This window comes from Rhinopithecus roxellana, chromosome 17, assembly GCF_007565055.1.
Source record: "Rhinopithecus roxellana isolate Shanxi Qingling chromosome 17, ASM756505v1, whole genome shotgun sequence".
NCBI lineage: Eukaryota > Metazoa > Chordata > Mammalia > Primates > Cercopithecidae > Rhinopithecus > Rhinopithecus roxellana.
In genome coordinates, this window is record NC_044565.1 from 81,364,981 (window position 1) to 81,389,455 (window position 24,475).

A 24,475-nucleotide genomic window follows, 5' to 3' on the forward strand; every position below is an offset into this window, starting at 1 on the left:
GACCTCAGGTGATCCGCCTGCCTTGGCCTCCCAAAGTGCTGGGATTACAGGCGTGGGCCACCGTACCTGGCCCATTTATAAAATTATTAAAGAAATTTATGTTCTTTGTAGAAAACTTGGAAAATACAAAAAAGCATAAAGAAGAAAATAAAACATCACCTACCACCCAGAGAGAAACCAAGTTAACTTCTGGAATAGAACTGGGATCAGTCTGTATGTGCAGCTATGTGTTCTTTTTCACTTCGCCCCATGTTGTGAGGTACAGTGCTTCTCATGTCATTAAAATCCTTTAAAAATATATGTTTCACAGTATTAAGTCAGATAAATTCTTTAGCCATTTCCGTATTTCTGAATGATTGGGTTCCTCTTAATTTTTTTCTCAGTAATAAATGGTTCTACAGTGAACATTATGTTGTATTATTTTGGGGGGTAGTATCTTGGATTATGAGAGATTCCTAAAAGTGAAATGAAAGATACAAAGGGCACTTACTGCTTTCTCAAGGATTTGTTCGAAATTGTGTTCCCACTAAAAACAATCTTGTGAGCTCTGTGTAGTTATTGTTTGAAAAATCTGGCTGGGCACGGTGGCTCACACTTGTAATCCCAGCACTTTGGGAGGCTGAGGTATAAGGATCACTTGAGACCAGAAGTTTGAGATCAGCCTGGTTTTACCCATGGTAAAACCCTGTCTCTACCAAAAATACAAAATTTAGCCCTGTGTGGTAGTATACATCTGTCATCCCAGCTACTCGGGAGGCTGAGGTAGGAGGATTGCTTGAGCCTTGGAGGTGGAGGTTTCAATGAGCTGAGATCACGCCACTGCACTCCAGCCTGGGTGACGGAGTGAGACTCTGTCTCAAAAACAAACAAACAAACATACAAAAAATACTCTGCCAGCTTCATTGGTGAAGAGTAGTATTTTAATGTGCATTTATTTGAGATCAGTGAAGATGAAGATTATTTCATGTTTTTAGCCTTTTCTTTCATCTGTGTACTGTTGATATCTTGCTAATTTTTCTACTCAGAGCTTTTGTGGTTTTTTTTTTAAACCAATTTATATAAGCTCTTATCTATCAACCTATTACCAATTTTGAAATATTCTCTCCTTTGGTTATTGACTTTAAAATTTTTACCTCTCTGTGTATATCTATACATCTATGTATAGGAGGAGCTTAAATTTATTTTGTGGTAAAATATACATAATATAAAATTTACCACTTAACCATTTAAGATTGTACAATTCAGTGGCATGAAGTACATTCAGTGTTGCGCAACCGTCACCACTATGCACCTTCAAAATTTTTCCATCACCCCAGCCTGAAACTCTGTATCCTTTAAACAATAGCTCCCCATTCTCCCTTCCCCTAGTCCTGATGACCACTATTCTTTTTTCTGTCTCCATGAATTTGACTATTCTAGGTAGAGCATGTAAATAGAATCATATGATATTTGTCCTTTTCTGTCTGTCTTATTTCGCTCAGCTTAATGTTTTCAAGGTGCATCCATGTCGTAGCATATATCAGAATTTCATTTCTTTTTAAGATTGAGTAAGATTTCATTATATGTATATACTACATTTTGTTTATCCACTCATCCGTGATGGACATTTGGGTTGTTTCCACCTTTTGTCATTGTGAACAATCCTACTATAAGCATTGGCATACAAATATCTTTAAGTCCCTGCTGTCAGTTTTTTGGGGGTATGTACCTAGAAGTGGAATTGCTGGATCATACAGTGATTCTATGTTTAATTTTTTTTTTTTTTTTTTTTGAGACGGAGTCTCGCTCTGTCGCCCGGGCTGGAGTGCAGTGGCCGGATCTCAGCTCACTGCAAGCTCCGCCTCCTGGGTTTACGCCATTCTCCTGCCTCAGCCTCCCGAGTAGCTGGGACTACAGGCGCCCGCCACCTCGCCCGGCTAGTTTTTTGTATTTTTTAGTAGAGACAGGGTGTCACCATGTTAGCCAGGATGGTCTCGATCTCCTGACCTCGTGATCCGCCCGTCTCGGCCTCCCAAAGTGCTGGGATTACAGGCTTGAGCCACCGCGCCCAGCCTTATGTTTAATTTTTTGAAGAACTGCCATACTGCTTTCCACAGCAGCTGCACCATTGTACATTCCCACTAGCAATGCATGAGGGCTCTAATTCATATCTTTACCAACACTTGTTATTTTGTTCTGTGAGTTTTAAAAAAATAATAGTCATCCTAATGGGTGTGAAGTGGTATCTCATTGTGGTTTTGATTTGCATATCCCTAATGATTACCTTAAACATCTTTCATGTACTTATTGGCCATTTGTATATCTTCTGTTTTACTTTTTATTTTTTACATTTTTAATTTACTTTCTTTTTGAGACAGGGTCTCGCTCTGTTGCCCAGGCTGGAGTGTAGTGGTGCGATCTCGGCTCACTGCAACCTCTGTCTCCTGGGTTCAAGCTACTCTCATGCCTCAGACTCCTGAGTTAGCTGGGATTATAGGTGTGAGCCACTGCGCCCTGCCTTATAGATCTTCTTTAAAGAAATGTCTATTCTGATGGTTTCTGAGGAAAATGGCGGATAGGAGGCAGGACTAACTTGCAGCTATGACTGGGACGGACGGAGCAGCGTGTGGAGACTGACATCATGAACTTTTGCTCCGAGAACTACCACAGGAACATACCAGGAAAGCCAAGAGAATCCACAGACCCTTTGAAGAAGGTGGATTACCGCTGCAGGCTCTGTGGGACAGCCAAGGAGCTCCGAAGACAAAGGTCATATTCTCCTGGGAGCTCTATGGCCCCACCCACTGCCTGATCCACCCTATGCTACGGCAGCTGATGTGCTCTTGAGAGCACTACCTCCTGGCTGGAGGTCAACCAACATAAACCAGTGCGTTTAACAAAAATACAGCCAAAGGCCGGGCGCGGTGGCTCAAGCCTGTAATCCCAGCACTTATGGGAGGCCGAGACGGGCGGATCACGAGGTCAGGAGATCGAGACCATCCTGGCTAATATGGTGAAACCCCGTCTCTACTAAAAAAAATACAAAAAACTAGCCGGGCGACGAGGCGGGCGCCTGTAGTCCCAGCTACTCGGGAGGCTGAGACAGGAGAATGGCGTGAACCCGGGAGGCGGAGCTTGCAGTGAGCTGAGAGCCGGCCACTGCACTCCAGCCCTGGGCGGCAGAGCAAGACTCCGTCTCAAAAAAAAAAAAAAAAAAAAAAAAAAATACAGCCAAGTCAACCAACAAAAAACCAGTGTGTTTAACGAAAACACAACCAAGGACCCTCATAGAGTCCGCTTCACTCCCTTGCTACCTCTACCAGAGCAGGTGCTGGTATACATGGCTGAAAGACCTGACAATGGACCGCATCACAGGACTCTTTGCAGACACTTAGTACCAGCCCAGAGCCTGGTAGCTTCTCTGGGTGGCTAGATCCAGAAGAGAAACAACAATCAATGCAGTTCAGTTCTCAGGAAGCCCTGTCCCTAGGGGAAAGGGGAGAGCACCACATCAAGGGAGCACCCCATAGGATAGAAGAATCTGAACAGCAGCCCTCAAGTCCCAGATCTTCCCTCTGACATAGTCTACCCAAATGAGAAGAAACCAGAAAAACAATTCCAGTAACATGATGACAAAATAAGGTTCTTTTTTTTTTTGAGGCGGAATCTTGCTCTGTTACCTAGGATGGAGTGCAGTGGTGTGATCTTGGCTCACTGCAACCTCTGCTTCCTGGGTACAAGTGATTCTCCTGCCTCAGCCTCCTGAGTACCTGGGACTACAGGTATGTGCTGCCATGCCCAGCTAAATTTTGAATTTTTAGTACAGATGAAGTTTCACCATATTGGCCAGGCTGCTCTTGAACTCCTGTTCAAGTATCTGCTCGCCTTGGCCTCCCAAAGTGTTAGGATTACAGGCGTAAGTCACTGTGCCTGGCCCAAAACAAGGTTCTTTAACACTTCCAAAAGATCACACTAGCTCACCAGCAATGGATCCAAGCCAAGAGATAATCTCTGATTTGACAGAAAAAGAATTCAGAAAGCCAACTATTAAGCCAATCAAGGAGGCAACAGAGAAAGATGAAGTCCAACCTAAAGAATAAAAAAATGATACAGGATATGAATGGAAAAATCTCCAGTGAAATAGAGAGCATAAATAAAAAAACAATCACAACTTCTGGAAATCAAGGACACACTTAGAGAAATGCAAAATGCACTGGAAAGTCTCAGCAACAGAATTGCACAAGTTCAGGGAAGAACTTCAGAGTTTGAAGACAAGGCATTCAAATTAACCCAATCTGACAAAGACAAAGAAATAAGAATTTAAAAAATGAACAAAGCCTCCAAGAAGATTGGTATCATGTTTAATGATGAAACCTAAGAATAATTGGTGTTCCCAAGGAAGACGAGAAATCTAAAAGTTTGGAAAACATATTTGAGGGAATAATTGAGGAAAACTTCCCTGGCTTCGCTAGAGATCTAGACATCCAAATACTTCTTGCTCAAAGAACACCTGGGAAATTTATTGCAAAAAGATCATCACCTAGGCACATAGGCATCAGGTTATCTAAAGTCAAGACGAAGGAAAGAATATTAAGAACTCTGAGGCAAAAGCATCAGGTACTATAAAGGAAAACCTGGCCGGGCGCGGTGGCTCAAGCCTGTAATCCCAGCACTTTGGGAGGCCGAGACGGGCGGATCACGAGGTCAGGAGATCGAGACCATCCTGGCTAACACGGTGACACCCTGTCTCTACTAAAAAAAATACAAAAAAAAGCTAGCCGGGCGAGGTGGCGGGCGTCTGTAGTCCCAGCTACTCGGGAGGCTGAGGCAGGAGAATGGCGTAAACCTGGGAGGCGGAGCTTGCAGTGAGCTGAGATCCGGCCACTGCACTCCAGCCTGGGCGACAGAGCGAGACTCCGTCTCAAAATAAATAAATAAATAAATAAGTAAATAAAATAAAATAAAATAAAATAAAATAAAATAAAGGAAAACCTATCAGACTAACAGCAGATTTCTCAGCAGAAACTCTACAGGCCAGAAGGGATTGAGGTCCTATCTTTAGCCTCCTTAAACAAAACAATTATCAGCCAAGAATTTCGTATCTAGCGAAACTAAGCTTCGTAAATGAAGGAAAGATACATACAGTCTTTTTCAGACAAAGAAATGCTGAGAGAGTTTGCCACTGCCAAGCCAGCACTACAGGAACTGTTAAAAAGAGCTCTAAATCTTGAAACAAATATTTGAAATACACTAAAATAGAAACTCCTTAAAGCATAAATCTCACAGGACCTATAAAACAGCAACACAATGAAAAAAACCCGTTTTCAAAGTAAATTTTTTTTTTTTTTTCTTTTAAGGTTACAGGACTTCTTACCTTCCCTCCCCTGGTTACATTTCCTTCTGAGACATTTGAAAAGTTTTCAGCCAAAAAAAAAAAAAAAAAAAAAAAATGCTGTAAAAGGCTAGGTTGAATTATATGATACATTGAAATTAAAATGAAATTTTAAATTATCATGCAGTTCAGGATGATGTAGAATTAGTGATAATAAATAAAGGTTAAAAGGATGATGGCAAAAATAAAAAAAAAAGGAAAAAAAAGAAAAAAACCCAGGGTATTCAGGCAACAAGTAGCATGATGAATAGAAGAGTACCTCACATCTCAATACTGACATTGGATGTAAATGGCCTAAATGGTCCACTTAAAAGATACAGAATGGCAGAGTGGATAAAAATTCACCAACCAAGTATCTGCTGTCTTCATGAGACTCACCTGACACATAAGGACTCACATAAGCTGAAGGTAAAGGGGGAAAAAGGTATTCCATGCAAAGGGACACCAAAAGTGAGCAGGAGTAGCTATTCTCCTATCAGACAAAACAGACTTTAAAGCAATAGCAGTTAAAAAAGACAAAGAGAGACATTATATAATGATAATAAAAATAACTAGTCCAACAGATAAATATCACAATCCTAAATATATATGCACCTAACATTGGGGCTCTCAAATTTATAAAACAATTACTACTAGACCTAAGAAATGAGGTAGTAACACAATAATAGTGGGGGACTTCAATACTCCACTGACAACACTAGACAGGTCATCAAGACAGAAAGTCAACAAAGAAACAATGGACATAAACTATACCCTACAACAAATGGACTTAACAGATATTTACAGAATATTCTACCCAACAACTGCAGAATATACATTCTGTTCATCAGCACATGGAACATCTGCAAAGATAGACCATATAATAGGCCACAAAACAAAAAAATCAAAGAAAATTGAAATTATAGCAAGAACTCTCTCAGACCACAGTGGAAAAGAATTGGAAATCAACTCCCAAAGGAATCCTCAAAACCATGCAAATACATGGAAATTAAATGACCTGCTCCTGAATAACTGTTGAGTCAACAATGAAATCAAGATGGAAATTTAAAAATTCTTTGAACTGAACAATAATAGTGACACAACCTATCAAAACCTCTGGGATACAGCAAAGGCAATGCTAAGAGGAAAGTTTATAGCATTAAATGCCTACATCAAAAAGTCTGAAAGAGCACAGACAATCTAAGGTCACACCTCAAGGAGCTAGAGAAACAGGAAAAAACCAAACCTAAACCCAGCAGAAGAAAAGAAATAACCAAGATCAGAGCAGAAGTAAATGATATGGAAACAACAACAACAACAACAACAAACCCACAAAAGATAAATGAAACAAAAATCGGGTTCTTCGAAAAGATAAATAAAATTGATAGGCCATTAGTAAGATTAACCAATAAAAGAAGAGAGAAGATCAAAGTAAGCTCAATTAGAAACGAAACAGGAGATATTACAACTGATACCACAGAAATACAAAAGATCACTCAAGGCTCCTATGAATACCTTTACACGCATAAACTAGAAAACCTAGAGGAGGATGGATAAATTCCTGGAAATATACAACTCTACTAGATTAAACCAGGAAGAAATAAAACCTCTGAACAGACTAATAACAAGCAGCGAGATTGAAATGATAATTAAAAAGTTACCAATGAAGAAAAGTCCAAGACCAGAGAGATTCACAGTTAAATTCTATTAGACATTCAAAGAAAAAATTGGTACCAATCCTACTGACACTATTCCAAAAGACAGAGAAAGGGAATCCTCTCTAAATCATTCTATGAAGTCAGTATCACCCTAGTAACAAAACCAGGAAAGGACATAACAAAAAAAGAAAACTGCAGACCAATGTCCCTGATGAACATAGATGCAAAAATTCTCAACAAAATACTAGCTAACCAAATCCAACAGCATACCAAAAAGATAATCCACCATGATCAAGTGGGTTTCGTACCAGGGATTCAGGGATGGTTTAACATCTGCAAGTCAATAACTGCGATACACCATGTAAACATAATTAAAAACAAAAATCACAAGGTCATCTCAATAGATGCAGAAAAAGCATTTGACAAAATTCAGCATTGCTTTATGATGAAAACCCTCAGCAAAATCAGCATAGAAGGGACATACCTTAAGGTAATAAAAGCCATTGATGACAAACCCACAGTCAACATTATACTGAATAGGAAAAAGTTGAAAGCATTTCCCCTGAGCACTGGAACAAGATAAGGATGCCCACTTTCACCACTTCTATTTGACATAGTACTGGAAATCCTAGCCAGAGCAATCAGACAAGAGAAAAAAATAAAAGATATCTAAATTGGTAAAGAGGAAGTCAAACTTTTGCTGTTTGCTGATGACATGATTGTATACCTAGAAAACCCTAAAGACTCATTCAAAAAGCTCCTAGAACTGGTAAATGAATTCAGCAAAATTTTAGGATAACAAAATTAATCTACACAAATCAGTAGCCCTGCTATATACCAACAACAACCAAGCTGAGAATCAAACCAAGAACTCAACCCATTTTACAACAGCTGCAAAAAATAAAATACTTAGGAATATACTTAACCAAGGAGGTGAAAAACCTTTACAAGGAAAACTACAAAACATTGCCGAAAGAAATCATAGATGACATAAACAAATGGAAACACCTCCTATGCTCATGGATGGGTAGAATCAATATTGTGAAGATGACTATACTGCCAAAAGCAACCTACAAATCCAATGTAATTCCCATCAAAATACCCTCATCATTCTTCACAGAACTAGAAAAAACAATCCTAAAATTTATATGGAACCAAAAAAAGAGCCCACATAGCCAAAGCAAGACTAAACAAAAAGAACAAATCTGGAGGGATTACCCTACCTGACTTCAAACTATACTATAAGGCCATAGTCATCAAAGCAGTATGGTATTGGTATCAAAACAGGCATATAGACCAATGGAACAGAATAGAGAACCCAGAAATAAAGCCAAATACTTATAGTCAAATGATCTTTGACAAAGCAAACAAAAACATAAAGTGATGAAAGGATACCCTATTAAACAAATGGTGCTGGTACAATTGGCAAGCCACATGTAGAAGAATGAAACTGGATCCTCACCTCTCACCTTATACAAAAATCATCTCAAGATGGATCAAAGACTTAAATCTAAGACCTGAAACCATAAAAATTCTAGAAGATAACACTGGCTTAGGCAAAGACTTGTCATGACCAAGAACCCAAAAGCAAATGCAACAAAAACAAAGATAAATACATGGAACTTAAACTAAAATGCTTCTGCACAACAAAAGAAATAATCAGCAGAGTAAACAGACAACACACAGAGTGGGAGAAAATCTTCACAATCTATACATCCAACAGAGGACTAACATCCAGAATCTACAAGGAACTCAAACAAATCAGCAAGAAAAAAACAAACAATACCATCAAAAAAGTGGGCTAAGGACATGAATAGACAGTTCTCAAAAGAAGATATACATATGGCCAACAAAAACATGAAAAAAATGCTCAACATCACTAATTATTAAGGAAATGCAAATCAAAACCATAATGCGATACCACCTTACTCCTGCAAGAATGGCCATAACCAAAAAACAAAAAACAAAAAACAAAACAAAACTATAGATGTTGGCATGGATGTGGTGAAAAGGGAACACTTTTACACTTTGGAGGGAATCTAAATTAGTACAACCACTATGAAAAACAGTGTGGAGATTCCTTAAAGAACTAAAAGTAGATCTACCATTTGATCCAGCAGCCCCACTCCTGGGTATCTACCAAGAGGAAAAGAAGTCATTATATAAAAAATATACTTGCATGTGCATGTTTATAGCAGCACATTTGCAACTGAAAAAATACGGAACCAGCCCAAATGTCCATCAATCAACAAGCAGATAAAGAAAATGTGGTATATATATATATATATATATACCACAGAATACCACTCAGTCATACAAAGGAACAAAATAATGGCATTTGCAGCAACCTGGATGGAATTGGAGACCATTATTCTAAGTGAAATAACTCAGGAGTAGAAAACCAAACATCTATGTTCTAATAAGTGGGAGCTAAGCTATGAGGACACAAAGGCATAAGAATAATACAATGGACTTTGGGGACTCAGGGGAAAGGGTGTGGTGGGGGTGAGGGATAAAAGACTACACATTGGGCACAGTGTACACTGCTCAGGTGGTGGGTGAACCAAAATCCCAGATATCACCACCAAAGAAATTATTCACATAGACAGGTGTGGTGGCTAACACCTGTAATCCCAGCACTTTGGGAGGCCCAGGCAGGCAGATGACTTGAGCTCAGAAGTTCAAGACAAGCCTGGCCAACATTGAGAAAACCCATCTCTACCAAAAATAAAAACATTAGCTGGGTGTGGTGGCATGTTCCTGAAGTCACAGCTACTTGGGAGGCTGAGACAGGAGAATTGCTTGAACCCAGGAAGCGGAGTTTGTGGTGAGCCAGGATGTCACCATTGCACTCCAGCCTAGGCAACAGAGCAAGACTCTGGACTCTGTCTCAAACAAAACAAAACAAAACAAAACAAAACAAAACAAAACAAAACAAAACAAAACAATGAACTTTTTCATGTAACCAAACACCACCTGTTTCCCAAAAACCTATTGAAATAAAACAACAAAAAAGAAATGTCTATTCAAGTCCTTTGGCCACTTTCAAATTAGTTTTTGTTATTGAGTTATAGTTCTGAACATTCTGGATATTAATTCTTTATTAGGTATAAATTTGCTAATATTTTATCCCTCTCCATGGGTTGCTTTTCATTCTGTTTATTGTGTCCTTTGATGCACAGAAGTTTTTAATTTTGATGAAGTCCAATTTCTCTATTTTTCCTTTTGTTGCTTGTGCTTGTGGTGTCACATTCAAGAAATCACTGTTAAATCCAATGTCATGAGGCTTTTGGTCTATGTTTTCTTCTAAGAGTTTTACAGCTTTATTTCTTTTTCCTTTTTTTGAAATCTGCAAATCTATTTTATTTCCATTAGAAAAATATTATCTATATTAAATTTTGGTCCACTTTCTTCTCCTTGACCTCAAATTTAAACACTTAAATTTTACTCAAGTAAAAGCAGAATCACATACCTGACATGAAAACTAAATCATTCACATCATTAGTTTGAATTAGATATGTTCTTGATTATTTCTCAGGAATAATTCCTCTTCTTTCCTACCTGTTATTTCTCTTTTATTTATTGAGTAACTATGTAATAGGTATCTCTTTCCTATATTCAGTAATACAGGTGTAATTTAAAACAGTAACTGGATTCCTTCTCTAATCTTCAATTCATGTTCAACTCTCCCTATTATATGGTATTTCTATAATAACTTCAGATACACTGTCATCAATTGTGAAAATTAAAAGGTTAATTAAGATGTTACATCAGTTGTAGAAATTAAAATGTTAACAATTCCAGACTACAAAGCACTGGCCCACTTACAGTGATGCTGTTGGCAGCGGTGCTTGGACAGCTACTGCTTCAATTTCAATTCGGCTACCTTTGGGCAAAGCAGCAACTTGGTAAGCAGCTCTAGCAGGACAATTACTCTTGAAATACTGTTTGTAGATTTCATTGACAGTATTGAAGTCATTTATGTCAGCCAGAAGAACAGTTGTTTTCAGCACGTTAGTGAAGTCACAGCCTGCAGCTTTCAGAATTTCACCCATGTTTTTAAGAGCTTCTTTAGCTTCTTCTGCTATCCCTCCTGACACAAGCTGTCTACTTGAAGGGTCCATCCCTATCTGTCCTGAAATATAAATGGTCCTGTCGACTAACACAGCTTGACTGTTGGGTCCAATGGCCCCTGGAGCTTTTGCGGTGCTGATCACCCTTTTGATCAAGGATGACATGACTAAGTCTTCCCTCTTGCAGCCCCTTCAGGAGAAGAAGCCCCAGCACTAGCCTTGCTCGCTTCTCCTACAGGTTTATTTCTTATGTTTACACTGGTGATTCATTTTGGTGAATATAATGTAAGGTAAAGGTCCAACTTCCTTCTTTTGCATGTGGATATCCAATAGGAGCTTACATTTTTATGTGGATGTCTATTGAGCCACTGTTAGCATTTTATCACATAATGGGACCCCCTCCTTTGCCTTTCTGATTATAAATGGCCAACAATGACCCCAGCAATGACTCATACCAGTACTTAGAAGATTTAAGCTGTAACCAGTGCCTGAGCTCATGTCTTGTGGAGGTTTACGCCAGCACTAACAAGTTGGCAGTGTCTTGTATTACCACTTTGCTTATAATAATATGGCAAAAGGTATCATTATTGGAATTGCCACAGTGGGTTCACCATTCAGACTTCTGGATGTGTTCATGCAGTCAAAATTTCTGAGACAGATGACCCTAATATTGAATTCAGTTCTAAGGTTCTTCATTCAGACAAGAATGACTATGTTTGCTACAGGAAAACTCAGTAGGAAAGCTGACTTGCATATTCAGCACAGAAATGCAAAGGAAAATGAAAAAGGAAAGGAAAAAAGAATGCATATTCATGAAAAATTAAAAATATTTATATTTTCAGAAGTATTGCCAGTTTAAGAAGCTTTGCCAGCCCATGGAGAAAAATCCCTAAAAGGAATAATTGTGAGGTAACTTTCATATGAAATCCTGCTCTTATGTTCTTAATGCTTGTAATGCCATATCTGTGTAGGTTTTTCACTTATTTTTGGGACTAAATTGGGTATTTTGGTGGTATATAATGGATTTCCAGGAAAAAAAACCCAAATCTATGACACCGGATCTATACCATGCATTGGATGACTATCATTCACTTAATTTCCTAAATTGAGGGTCATATATATTTCAGTAATTTTTTTCTATGTATTTCCTGTATAGTTGAGATCATACTGTATACATATGTTTTCACTTTCCTTTTTCTCTTACCATGTCTTAAACATTTTCCGATGCCACTGAAACTGCAAACATCCCTGCTAATGGCAGCCCAGCATTTCCTGATACTGATGCACCATGGTACTATGTGCAGTGTTCGTAACTCGGTAGTTTTCCAGTGTTTGTCTATTTCCCTTTTCAGCCCCATGGCACAGGGACCAATTATCATTAGGATCCTATTATCTTTACCACAAAGCACAGCAACCTCAGAAAGCCTTGATCAGTTTTTGTTTTTGCCCAACCCTTCCACATGCATTGCCAAGTCACTCGTGTTTGGGTGCCGTCAGGGTACCGATTATGTCCACACCCAGACTGCGACGTTTATGTTGCTAATACATATATTTGTCTGCTGCAAAGTTCTAGATTGAAGGAGAAACAATTATTTGTCCCCCTTTCCCTTCAGTTCCTCCTTGCCTGGAATGATCTCCTTTTTCTTAGCACTGTCTCTGAATCCTCTCTTTAATTTTCAGTTTACTCTTCTAGTCTCATCAGCTCCATGAAGTTTTCTTCAACCACTCTCGCCCACATTAATATCTCCCTCCAGGGAACTGTCTGCACCTTCACTTTAGTACTTTATTGCCAATCATCTTGTATTATTCTTTGTTTCTTTTACTGTAGATTATAAGTGCATGAAGAGCAGAAATGCTTTTAGAATTATTTTCCTTTCCTATGAGGCAAAGCACAGAAAGGTGACATCCAATAAATTCTAGCTGAATGGAGCAGAGTTGAAGTGCAAACGAATGTACTGACTAAAAGGCTAAAGTGAGCTTTTCCTTTTTTAATAACAATACCGGTGGCTCACGCCTGTAATCCCAGCACTTTGGGAGGCCGAGGCAGGTGGATCACGAGGTCAGGAGATCGAGACCATCCTGGTTAACACAGTGAAACCCCGTATCTACCAAAAATGCAAAAAATTAGCTGGGCGTGGTGGCGAGTGCCTGTAGTCCCAGCTACTCGGGAGGCTGAGGCAGGAGAATGGCGTGAACCCGAGAGGCGGAGCTTGCAGTGAGCCGAGATCGTGCCACTGCACTCCAGCCTGGGCAACAGGGACAGACTCCGTCTCAAAAAAATAAAATAAAATAAAATAACAACAATACAATATTTGGCATATGTCCAATATCCAAAGTAAGAATTTAAACCATCTAATTTTATCATCATCTGAACTGGATATTAGTAAAAAAAAATTGCTACTTACTCAGAATTCGTGCAAACCCAAAGTCACAAATCTTGATTATTCCTTGCTTAGTTATTAGAATATTTTCAGGTTTTATATCTCTGTGAATGCACTGTAAGATCATTATTTGATTATTTTTCTGAACCACCAAAATGACAAAGAATAAACATTAACTACTAGTTTAATAGATACACAGCCTATGAGATAAAAACAAATGTGGGCTTCCTTCACTTTTCTAAAAGAACTTAAATTGGCAGTTTTTCACTTGTAACTCTTGTCATACCAAAATTAAAACATTTATTAAAATATTGTTTTATTATTGAAATAATTAAAATTATAATTGTATGTGAAAACTGTCTTTTTTTTTTTAAAGAAGGGATTATCAGGCTAGGTGTGGTGACTCATGTCCATAATCCCAGCACTCTGAGAGGCTGAGGCAGGAGGATAACTTGAAGCCAGGAGTTTGAGGCCACCCTGGGCAATGCACTGAGACCCTGTCTCTACAAAAAAGTTAAAAAATTAGCCAGGCGTGGTGGCATGCACTTGTGGTCCTAGCTACTCAGGAGGCTGAGGCTGAAGGATCATTTGAGCCTGGAAGGTTGAGGCTGCAGTGAGCCATGATCACACTGCACAGAGCCTGAGCAACTGAGCTAGACCCTGTCTCAAAAACAAATAAATAAAAATAAAAAATTAAATTCAAGAAGAGAGTATCATACAATTCTTTCACTTTTTGCTGGTCCCTGTTTAAACTGTATGAGGTAAAACCCTAAATGAGATTAGACTCAGAGTACCTCTAATAACTGCTGCCACCCAAGAGTCACAATTAAGGTTGAAAAACTTGCAGATTTGAGAAATTAGAAAAACATTTAAATGATAAAAAGCAAAATTCGCTTATAATTAGAATGACCATATTATTTATCATCCAAATCAGGAGACTTCCAAGTGTGAAAGAGGGGCCTATTAATAATCATGCCAGGACAATAGGCACAAACCAGGACTGCCCTGGGTGAGCTGGGGCGCACAGTCCCCTACTTAGCAGAGATTCCGAAGCATTCCTCGACAGGGGATGGGGATCATTTCCACATCCTCACCACGGAGCTATCCTGGAACGATCATCATCCTGAGATGGCCCACGATGCTGTCAGAATCCCTACTGGGAAAGTGGGACCTGTGGCACGCTGACCTCAAAAGCAGCTGTTTTTTTTTCTTTTTTTCTTTTTGAGACAGAGTCTTGCTCTGTCGCCCAGGCTGGAGTGCAGTGGCGCAATCTTGGCTCACTGCAAGCTCTGCCTCCCAGATTAAAGCGATTCTCCTGCCTCAGCCTCCCGAGTGACTGGGACTATGGGTGTGTCCCGAGTAGCTAGGATTACAGGCGCTCACCACCATGCCCGGCTAATTTTGTAGTTTTAGTAGAGACGGGTTTCACCATGTTGTTGTCCAGTTTGGTCTTGAATTACTGAGCTCAAGTGATCCGCCCACCTCTGCCTCCCAAAGTGCTGGCATTACAGGCGTAAGCCACCACGCCTGGACCCCGCTATTCTTTCATATGCAGCGGCCTTACAATTTGCTGCCTAATCATAATGACCCTGAATGAAGCAGATGCTCCTCGCCGGACAGGAGCGGCCCGGCTAGGGGCCTGGGGGAGGGCAGGCTGAGTAAGCCCGCGCGTGCATGGGCATTCCAGAAATGGGTTTCCATGTTGCGGAGGTGCTGTGAGAAAACAGCTCAGACCTTACCCTTCAGAACTTTCCGTTTATCCACGCTCCCAAAAAAGAAAATGGATGAAAATAATATCGATCTCCATCACTGGGCCCTCACAGGGAACTCTGTACTTTTCAAAGCACTTTCAATTCAAAGCGTGAATTATTTCATCCTTGCAACAATCCTGTGATTGCAAGTGGCCACTGACAGAGTACATGAATTGAGTGTCACAATAATCAACTCCTTCTGCCTCCTTCTCTACTATGCTGTCAGGCCCTTTAAGCATTTTTGTCAATTTGACAACTCTGAAATGGTTGTCTTTGGTTCTCTAATAGCTATCTAGGAGGAGAAAAAGAGCTGAGCCCTAAATTCATTTTAGGTTGCAGAAATGACACTGGTAGCATGAACTTGTTCCTATTTAGTCTCAATTACTGTCAACTGCTTCATAATTTGTATGAAGAGCAGTTAGAAGAAACTTTTTTAGGTCTTTTAAAAGTACTAAGGCCTTAGACACTAATTAAAAAAAAATACATAGGCTGGGCATAGTTGCTGACGCCTGTAATCCTTGCACTTCAGGAGGCCAAGTTGGGAGGATCGCCTGAGCCCAGGAGTTTGATACCAGCCTGGGCCCAATGGTGAAAGTCAGTCTCCACAAAAAATACAAAAATTAGCCAAGTGTGTGGTGTGCACCTTTAGTCCCAGCTACACAAGAGGCTGAGATGGGAGGATGGCTTGTGCCCAGGAGGTAGAGGTTGCAGTGAGCCAACATGGCACCACCACACTCTAGTCTGTCTGACAGAGTGAGACCCTGCCTCAAAAAAAAAAAAAAATTGCTGGAATATAAATGAACATAGTTTTGATATCCTACCTTTTAAGCAACACACTTAAGAAATTTAGACTAACACTCTGAGTCAGTAACACTCACTTATAGTTGGTGATTACATTAGAACAGGTTATGTCCTTTAAATGAGTTTGCATCAAATTCTAGAATTTCTAGACTATGTGTAGTATTACCAAGTAAATGGATTTACATCGATATCTGTCCATTGGCCTATACATATGTTTTCTGGATCTAATCCATGTGAAATTTATAGCACTTATTTTTCAGCCAAATATACAAAAGGAAATGAAGTATTGACATATCCCAAAGGAACATTTATTGGTATAGGATCAGGTAAGAGAAGTTATTGATGAAGAGTGAGAGGATACTGAAGAAATTTAAAAGGGAGTAAAAATAATTGGAACCTGGCTGGGTGCGGTGGTTCATGCCTGTAATCCCAGCACTTTGGGAGGCTGAGGCAGGCAGATCACCTGAGGTCAGGAGTTCGAGAGCAGCCTGGCCAACATGGTGAAACCCTGTCTCTACTAAACATACAAAAATTAGCCAGGCATGGTTGTGGGTGCCTGTAATCCCAGCTACTCAGGGGGCTGATGCAGGAGAATCGCTTGAACCTGGGAGGTGGAGGTTGCAGTGAGCTGCAGTTGTGCCACTGGACCCCAGCCTGGGCGACATAGCAAGACTCTCAAAATAAATAAATAAAAATTAAATATAAAATTAAAAAATAAATAATTGGAACCATAAGAAACAGGGCATGGGGGGGAAGAAGACGCTTAGAAATACAGCATTCACCTACTCCACTGCAAAGCCACACTCAGTGCAAACTCTCTGCAACGCCTCTTGCAATCAGCCTATTTTCCCTCAAAGAACAAGAAGCATGCAAGTCTCTGTTAATAAAATAATTTTAATAAATTGAGTTTTATGCACAGCTTTTTTTTTTTTTTTTTGAGACAGAGTTGCTTTTTGTTACCCAGGCTGGAGTGCAGTGGCACGATCTTGGCTCACTGCAACCTCTGCCTCCCGGGTTCAAGTGATTCTCCTGCCTCAGCCTCCTGAGTCGCTGAGATTACAGTCACCCACCACCATACCTGGCTAATTTTTTGTATTTTTTAGTAGAGATGGGGTTTCGCCATGTTGGCCAGGCTGGTCTTGAACTCCTGACCTCAGGTGATCCACCCACCTCAGCCTCCCAAAGTGCTGGGATTATAGGCATGAGACACCACACTTGGCCTTGTACACAGCTTTTAGCAAACATTGCTCAGGTTCGGTTGTTGTGGCTGATGGGCAATCTTTTTTTTTTGGCTCACAAGCCAGCCAAAAGAGATATCTATGGTATTTTAAAACTGACTTTTAACTTTAAAATCATCTCTGCAAACTTGCACACCAGAAATTGCTTCTTAAATAGCCTGATAAAAACAATAAATAGTTTTTTTTATTATCTGATAAATTTATTCTCTTGGAGCCTTAGGCATGGATACTCATACAATGAGGAGAAAAGGGACTCCCTCCTCAACAACCAAAACATAAGGATCAACAAGATGCTGATGGAGGTTGCAGCCTGGCCTGCTCCTACCTCAGAAGTCATTTTTGCCAGCTGGGCATGGTGGCTTATGCCTGTAATCCTAGCTCTTTGGGAGGCCAAGGTGGGAGGATGGCTTGAGGTCAGGGGTTTGAGACCACCCTGGGCAACACAATGAAACTATCACTACAAAAAAAAAAAATTTTTTTTTTTTTTTTAATTAGCCATGCATGGTGGTATGTGTAGTCCCAGTTCCCTGGGAAGCTAAGGTGGAAGGATTGTTTGAGCATGGGAGGCTGAGGTTGCAGTGAGCCGTGAAGGTGCCACTGCATTCTAGCCTGGGCAACAGAGCAGGATCCTGTCTCAGGAAAAAAAAAAAAAAAGAAGTCATTTTTGCCATTTTGAGATGAAGCCCCCTTTCCCCTCTTCTCTAATCAATACAGCAAATATATAAAAATCCATGGGTTCATTATGGTGTTAAATGGATCACTTTGGTTACCTCACTCTAGTGATATTATAGGGTAAAACAGCACCAAATGAGTAGGTATTTTCTTAAGTCCTGCGCTTCTCCAAATTTAATGTGCACATGAATCACCTGGAGCTCTGGTTAAAATGCAGACTCTGATTCAGCAGGTCTGTAGAGGACCTCAGATTCAGCAGTTCTAACAAGCTCCCAAGTGATCTCTATGAACCATAGTTGGAGTAGCAAGGCCTGAATCCCTTGGTACTTTAACCTTCAGTGTCCTGCTTAGGATCTCGACTCTTGAGATGATAAGGTACACATGGTCTCTACAGGTTGAAAGCTGTGAGTCGTCAGCAACACCACTGGGTCAGATTGCCTTTTCTATCCTTTGAGACTATCATGGGAGTTCCTCTAAAAATAAGGAGAGTATGAAGGTTTTAGTTGTATTATTGTGACAGCTTTATATATGGCTTAGATTTTTTTTTCTTTGCATGCATTTTAATTATAGATAAATAAAAAGACAGATACACAAAGGCTTACCATAAGAAAATGAGAAGGAATTTCCATCTTGGAGGATGCAAATTTGTCTGAAAAATTATCTTTTTTTTGAGACAGAGTCTTGCACTGTCACCCAGGCTGGAGTGCAGTGGCCTGATCTTAGCTCACTGTAACCGCTGCCTCCCGAGTTCAAGTGATTCTCCCACCTCAGCATCCCGAGTAGTAATGGGATTACAGGCATGCATTACCATGCCCAGAAATTTTTTGTATTTTTAGTAGAGAGAGGGTTTCACCATGTTGGCCAGGCTGGTCTTGAACTCCTCATCTCAGGTAATCTGCCCACCTCAACCTCCCAAAGTCCTAGGATTACAGGCATGAACCACCATGCCTGGCCTGAAAAATTATTTGTTTTTAATATTTAATTAATTATTTGTATTTAATGATAACATATTATCAATCAGAAGTTTTCGGTGTTTTAAAGCTTAGGGTATAGAATGTGTTGTTCCAAGGGCAGAAATGATGGCAGTTGCGTTGGTCTACAATAATGTTTGGGTCCACTGGAGATAGTCACAATCAGTTAGGCAGTTTGGGTTGACTGACTGACTGACTCATTCAACCAACCAACCATTGATCCATCCATCCATCCATCCATCCAACCATCCATCCATCCATCCATCCAACCATCCATCCATCCATCCATCCATCCATCCATCCATCCATCCAGTTATTAAATAAATATTTATTGAGCACCCTTTATATAAAAATATCCAATTTAGGTATTAAAGAGATACAAAGATAAAGCAGCCACAGACATTGAATTCAAGCTTATAACCAAGTACTCGGAAAGTGTCTGGTTATATAGGGATAAACACTTGTGGTAAGTGGTATTTTTAGAAATCATTTTAACTACCCATAAAACTCCTACAGCAACTTTGATACCTCCTATAGCATGGTGGAAAGCAACAGAGATAAGGATTCCATTTGGCATCATCTTTATTAAGTATCAGAAAGCACAATTTGCATCATGAAAAATAGGTTTACATAGTTTGTGAAAAATATCCCTCTACATTAATAGAAAATAAAAGCTTTTGATTTAACCTAATAAAAACTTCACTGACTTTCCTAAAAGTAAAGAAAGCTTCCCCTCCATACTGAAATGTATTCCCATGATCTTATACTTTCTTTTTCAGCAATCCTAGACTGCTATGATAGACATTCTGCTGGCATCAAAACTGACCATATGGTACTCTGTATCATTGCCTCAGCACTGTCTCTGTCTAGGCACCAACTCAAAAGGGCTAGATATATTTTTTTAAAGCTATCATTGGCTGAGTGCAGTGGTTCACACCTGTAATCCTCGCACTTTGGGCATCCAAGGCAGGAGTTTGAGGCCAGCCTGGGCAAGATAGTGAGACCCCTGTCTCTGCAGAAACAAAAATTGGCTGAGTGTAGTGGCATGTGCCTGTAGTCCCAGCTACTCAGGGAGGCTGAAGTGGGAGAATCACTTGAGCTCAGGAGTCTGAGGCCCAAGTGCGCTACGATCACGCCACTGCACTCCAGCCTGGGCAACAGAGTGAGACTGTCGCAAAAATACGATGATATATAGCAAAGGTACCAGGAGCCAACTTGAAGAAGCTCTCGTTGGCCTAAGATGGGAAAATCTGAGCATCAGAGAGACCAATAACAGCAAAGAATCGAAAACACCACAATACAAAATTGGTGTTTATAATGGTGCTCCAGCCACCTCTCCCCAAAACGTGTCACTGTTGCTAAGATACCCGCTCATCACCCTGAGTGTTGATAAATAAAAGTAGCCAGAATCCATGAGGGTGAGTTCTTTTCCATACAATTCCAATTATTAAATGCAGAAGGAATAATAGAATTAGAAAATCACTGTCATGAAATACTAGATGCAGGCAATAATCATCACCGGATGCTAAAACCACCAGGGAAACAATGTTGACAGGGAAAATGATAATGGAGGGGACCAAACGAATACCTCCTGAGCCCACTCATCAATTTTAACATTCTCGAAAGTGGGACAAGTGGCTGCTATACACCTCATGATGGGGATGCGACAGGAAGTGTACAGCACCACGTAGGAGGCATTCTTATCTAAAAAAAAGCTGAACCTGAATATGATCAAGCCTCTAGATATAAACTCCAATTTACAGGAAATACAAGTGAAAGAACAAGTTAAGTTACGCACAGGAAACAGCCAAAATTATTTCTCTAACATAGTTGTATTCAAAGTGTGGTTCTTGAACCAGCAGCTTCAGTAGCATCTGGGAAAAACAGAAGACATGCACATTCTTGGGGCCCTACCTCAGACCTACTGAATCAGAAATTCTGGGGACGGGGCCCAGGAAGCTGTGTTTTCACAAGCCCTCCTAGTGATTTTGATGCATGCCCAAGCTTGAGAACTACGGCTGTAAAAGATTCATGAACTTTTTTTTTTTTTTTTGAGACAGTCTCACTCTGTCGCCCAGGCCGGAGTGCAATGGTGTAATCTCAGCTCACTGCAAGCTCCGCCTACTGGGTTCACGCCATTCTCCTGCCTCAGCCTCCCGAGTAGCTGGGACTACAAGCACCCGCCACCACGCCCAGCTAATGTTTTGTATTTTTAGTAGAGATGGGGTTTCACCGTGTTAGCCAGGATGGTCTCGATCTCCTGACCTCGTGAGCCGCCCGCCTTGGCCTCCCAAAGTGCTGGGATTACAGGCGTGAGCCACCACGCCCGGCTGGAAATGGCTTTTAAAAAGGAAAGGAAAGGGGGACTTAGATTGCTATAGAGTAAAGGATTTAAGAGACATAAAAATAATAGTAAAAAAAAAAAAAAAAAAAAAAGTACCATGGGGGATTACACTAGCAATATCCTGAAAACTTACTATTATTACTTTTGGAGACAGGGTCTCATTCTGTCACCCAGGCTGGAGAGCAGTGGTGTGATCTCGGCTCACTGCAACCTCCGCCTCCTGGGTTCAAATGATTCTCCAGCTTCAACCTCCCAAGTAGCTAGGATTATAGGTGTGCACCACCATGGCTGGCTAATTTTTATATTTTTTTCATAGAGATAGGGTTTCTCCATGTTGCCCAGGCTGGTCTTGAACTCCTGAGCTCAAAGCCATCTGCACGCATTGGCCTCCCAAAGTGCTGGGATTACAGGCATGAGCCACCACACCAGCCCTGAAAAATTATTCTAGCCCAATTTAAACATAGTTTCGGCTGGGCGCGGTGGCTCAAGCCTGTAATCCCAGCACTTTGGGAGGCCGAGGCGGGCGGATCACAAGGTCAGGAGATCGAGACCATTCTGGCTAACACGGTGAAACCCCGTCTCTACTAAAAAATACAAAAAACTAGCCGGGCGAGGTGGCGGGCGCCTGTAGTCCCAGCTACTCGGGAGGCTGAGGCAGGAGAATGGCATGAACCCGGGAGGCGGAGCTTGCAGTGAGCTGAGATCTGGCCAGTGCACTCCAGCTTGAGTGACAGAGCGAGACTCTGTCTCAAAAAAAAAAAAACATAGTTTCAGGGGTCACTGGCCCTATGGCAAAAGGAATCATTACATTTATTCAAATTTTTAATTCATAAGGAATTAGCAATTTGATTCTTACAGAAATTGGAAAGAGTCATGAATAATGCATCACTTTTTTCTCATATTTTGAACTTTCTTTTGTTATTTCCTTTTCTTCTTTTTTGCAGACAGGGTCTTGCCCCAGGCTGGTCTCAAACTCTGGGGCTCACTTGATCCTCCTACCTCAGCCTCCCAAAGTGCTGGGATTACTGGCTGAACTTTTGTTTTGCTTCTTTGACTCCTACTTTCCCTTTGTCTTCAGCTCTCCAAACAAAACCCTGAGCTATTTAGAAGACTCATCATGAAGAAATGAATAAATTCAGTAGAAAATGTTACGTTATGTATATGACAGAAATTAAGAGCTTGAAGTGTTTGCCATAATACACTTTTGATCACTCCATCAGCAACTCTGAGGGAAAAAATAAAAAGGGAAATGAAAACTCACAGGATAATGTTCCAGAAGCAAGGGTTGGGAACAGAAGTGGAGTGGCGAGGGACTGCCGTGTTCAAGGAACATCATGCAGAGGGATCCTAAAAAAAATACTTTAGTGAAAATTGGGCTTTACTATCTTTTTATTATAGTTATGTAATTTCCTTTTGTAATTTGAATTTTTTACATCCACAAAATGATACACACTTATGAAGATTCAAAAAATATAGAAAAGTAAAGGAATAAAATGTGTTGGGTCAAATCTTGCTACCTCAAAATAATGGCTATAACTTCTGGTTGCTGTCTCGTTAGGCATCTCTGTTCCTCTCTCTCCCTGTCTCTCTCTGTACTTTTTTTTTTTTTTTTTTTTTTTTTTTTTTTTTTTTTTGAGACAGGGTCTGGTTCTGTCACCCAGGCTAGAGTGCAGTGGCATGATCTCAGCTCACTGCAACTTCCTCTTTCGGAGTTCAAGACATTCGATTCTCTTGCCTCAGCCTCCCAAGTAGCTGGGATTACACCACCATGCCCAGCTAATTTTTGTATTTTTAGTAGAGATGGGGTTTCGCCATGTTGGCCAGGCTGGTCCTGAACTCCCAATCTCAGATGATCCATCTGCCTCACCCTCCTAGAGTGCTGGGATTACAGGTGTGAGCCACTATGCCCAGCCAGTATTTACTTTTTAACTTTAATTTTAAAATGAACACATTTGTATGGTTCACATTTTAAACATATAAAAGTATATACATGAAGTCTCTCTGACACCTGTCTAGCCACCCATTTATTTTCTTCAATTTCACCCCGACCACTTTGAGAAACGTTTTATGCATAGAGGTACAAATACCAACATGTACACATATATTTTAGTGGCTCCAGAGGAGATTATTATATGGCTGTAGCATAATTTACTTAGTCTCCATTGATGAGCAGTTCAGTTCAGCCAATTTTCATTTCTAGAAACTCTTCAATGAATATCTGTAATCATCCATCTTATGATATTTATGCAATTACCTTCCTAAGATAAGTTCTAGAAGTGGGATTTCTGAGACCAATGGTAGACACCCATTACATTTTGATCCTGCAGGGATGAAATTCAGGTAGACCTGAGACTTGGTTTTGCAGGAAAAAAGGTATACTTGGAAGATAGCTCTTCAATTCATCCAATTCATGTTGGTGGTAGACACTCAAGTTATTTTGTAATAGTTACTTGTCCCTGGTAAGCAGATAGCCCAAAAGGAGGCCAGGGAGAATAAGGATCCCATAAGAATGGGAGGGTGTAAGCTTCTTGTCTCTGGCAGACTCATCACTCTATATAGAAAATATTGGGAAGTATCATGGGCAGGTGTGTTTTCCACTGGGGATTGGGGGTCTGGGAAACTTACTCTGTTTGCGAGTATTCTATTTTATGTAACCATCTCCATGAATTATAGCAATTACATTCTCTGTAACTTTTCTGTTGGTAGCTTTCCATCACTCACATCACTGTCCCATGATGATGCCTTCACATTTACACACTGTCAAACTACCCTTTCTGAGGAAGGTTATACCCATTTTCACTCCCACCAAACATCTGTGCATCAAAGTCCCTGTCTCCTCATTGTCTTGCCAACATTTGGTTTTGCCAGTGTTATGTTTACCAATCTGTGGTTAAAATAAAAAGATGTCTCGTGTTTTTTATTTGCATTTCACTAATTTTTAGTGATTATTATTTTTCACAGCCTTATTGGATACTACATTTCTTCTTTTGTGTAATTCCATTTCATGCGTTTATTGCATTTTAAATTGGTCTGTTCACTGCTTTCTTACTGATTTACAAAGACTCAATGTATATCACGGTCTGTTATATATGCTGCAAATATTTTTCTCAGTGTTGTTTGTCTTTCAGCCCTGTTGATGGAGATGTGGCTGTTGTCTGTATATTTTTTAAAAATCTGAAACATAAGGGTTTCTTTTACTAAATGTCAACTATAAGGATTTTCTTAATTTAAAAAAA

General features: G+C 40.2%; 1 protein-coding gene and 1 pseudogene across 2 annotated transcripts in view; both read right to left on the reverse strand.

Annotated features, from left to right (window-relative positions):
* CDKL4 (cyclin dependent kinase like 4) overlaps nt 1–24,475 on the reverse strand; it is a 62,465-nt gene that overhangs the window by 15,081 nt on the left and 22,909 nt on the right. Inside the window, exons 3-5 of one of the 2 annotated variants that reach the window (XM_010364144.2) lie at nt 22,392–22,464; nt 13,487–13,577; nt 3,961–4,068 (exon numbers count right to left, since the gene is read on the reverse strand). In XM_010364144.2, the coding sequence (XP_010362446.1) occupies nt 3,961–4,068; nt 13,487–13,577; nt 22,392–22,464 (272 nt within the window). The remainder of the gene's footprint in view (nt 1–3,960; nt 4,069–13,486; nt 13,578–22,391; nt 22,465–24,475) is intronic. The other variant, XM_010364145.2, reaches the window with a different exon arrangement.
* On the reverse strand, nt 10,833–11,246 carry LOC104663025 (annotated as a pseudogene).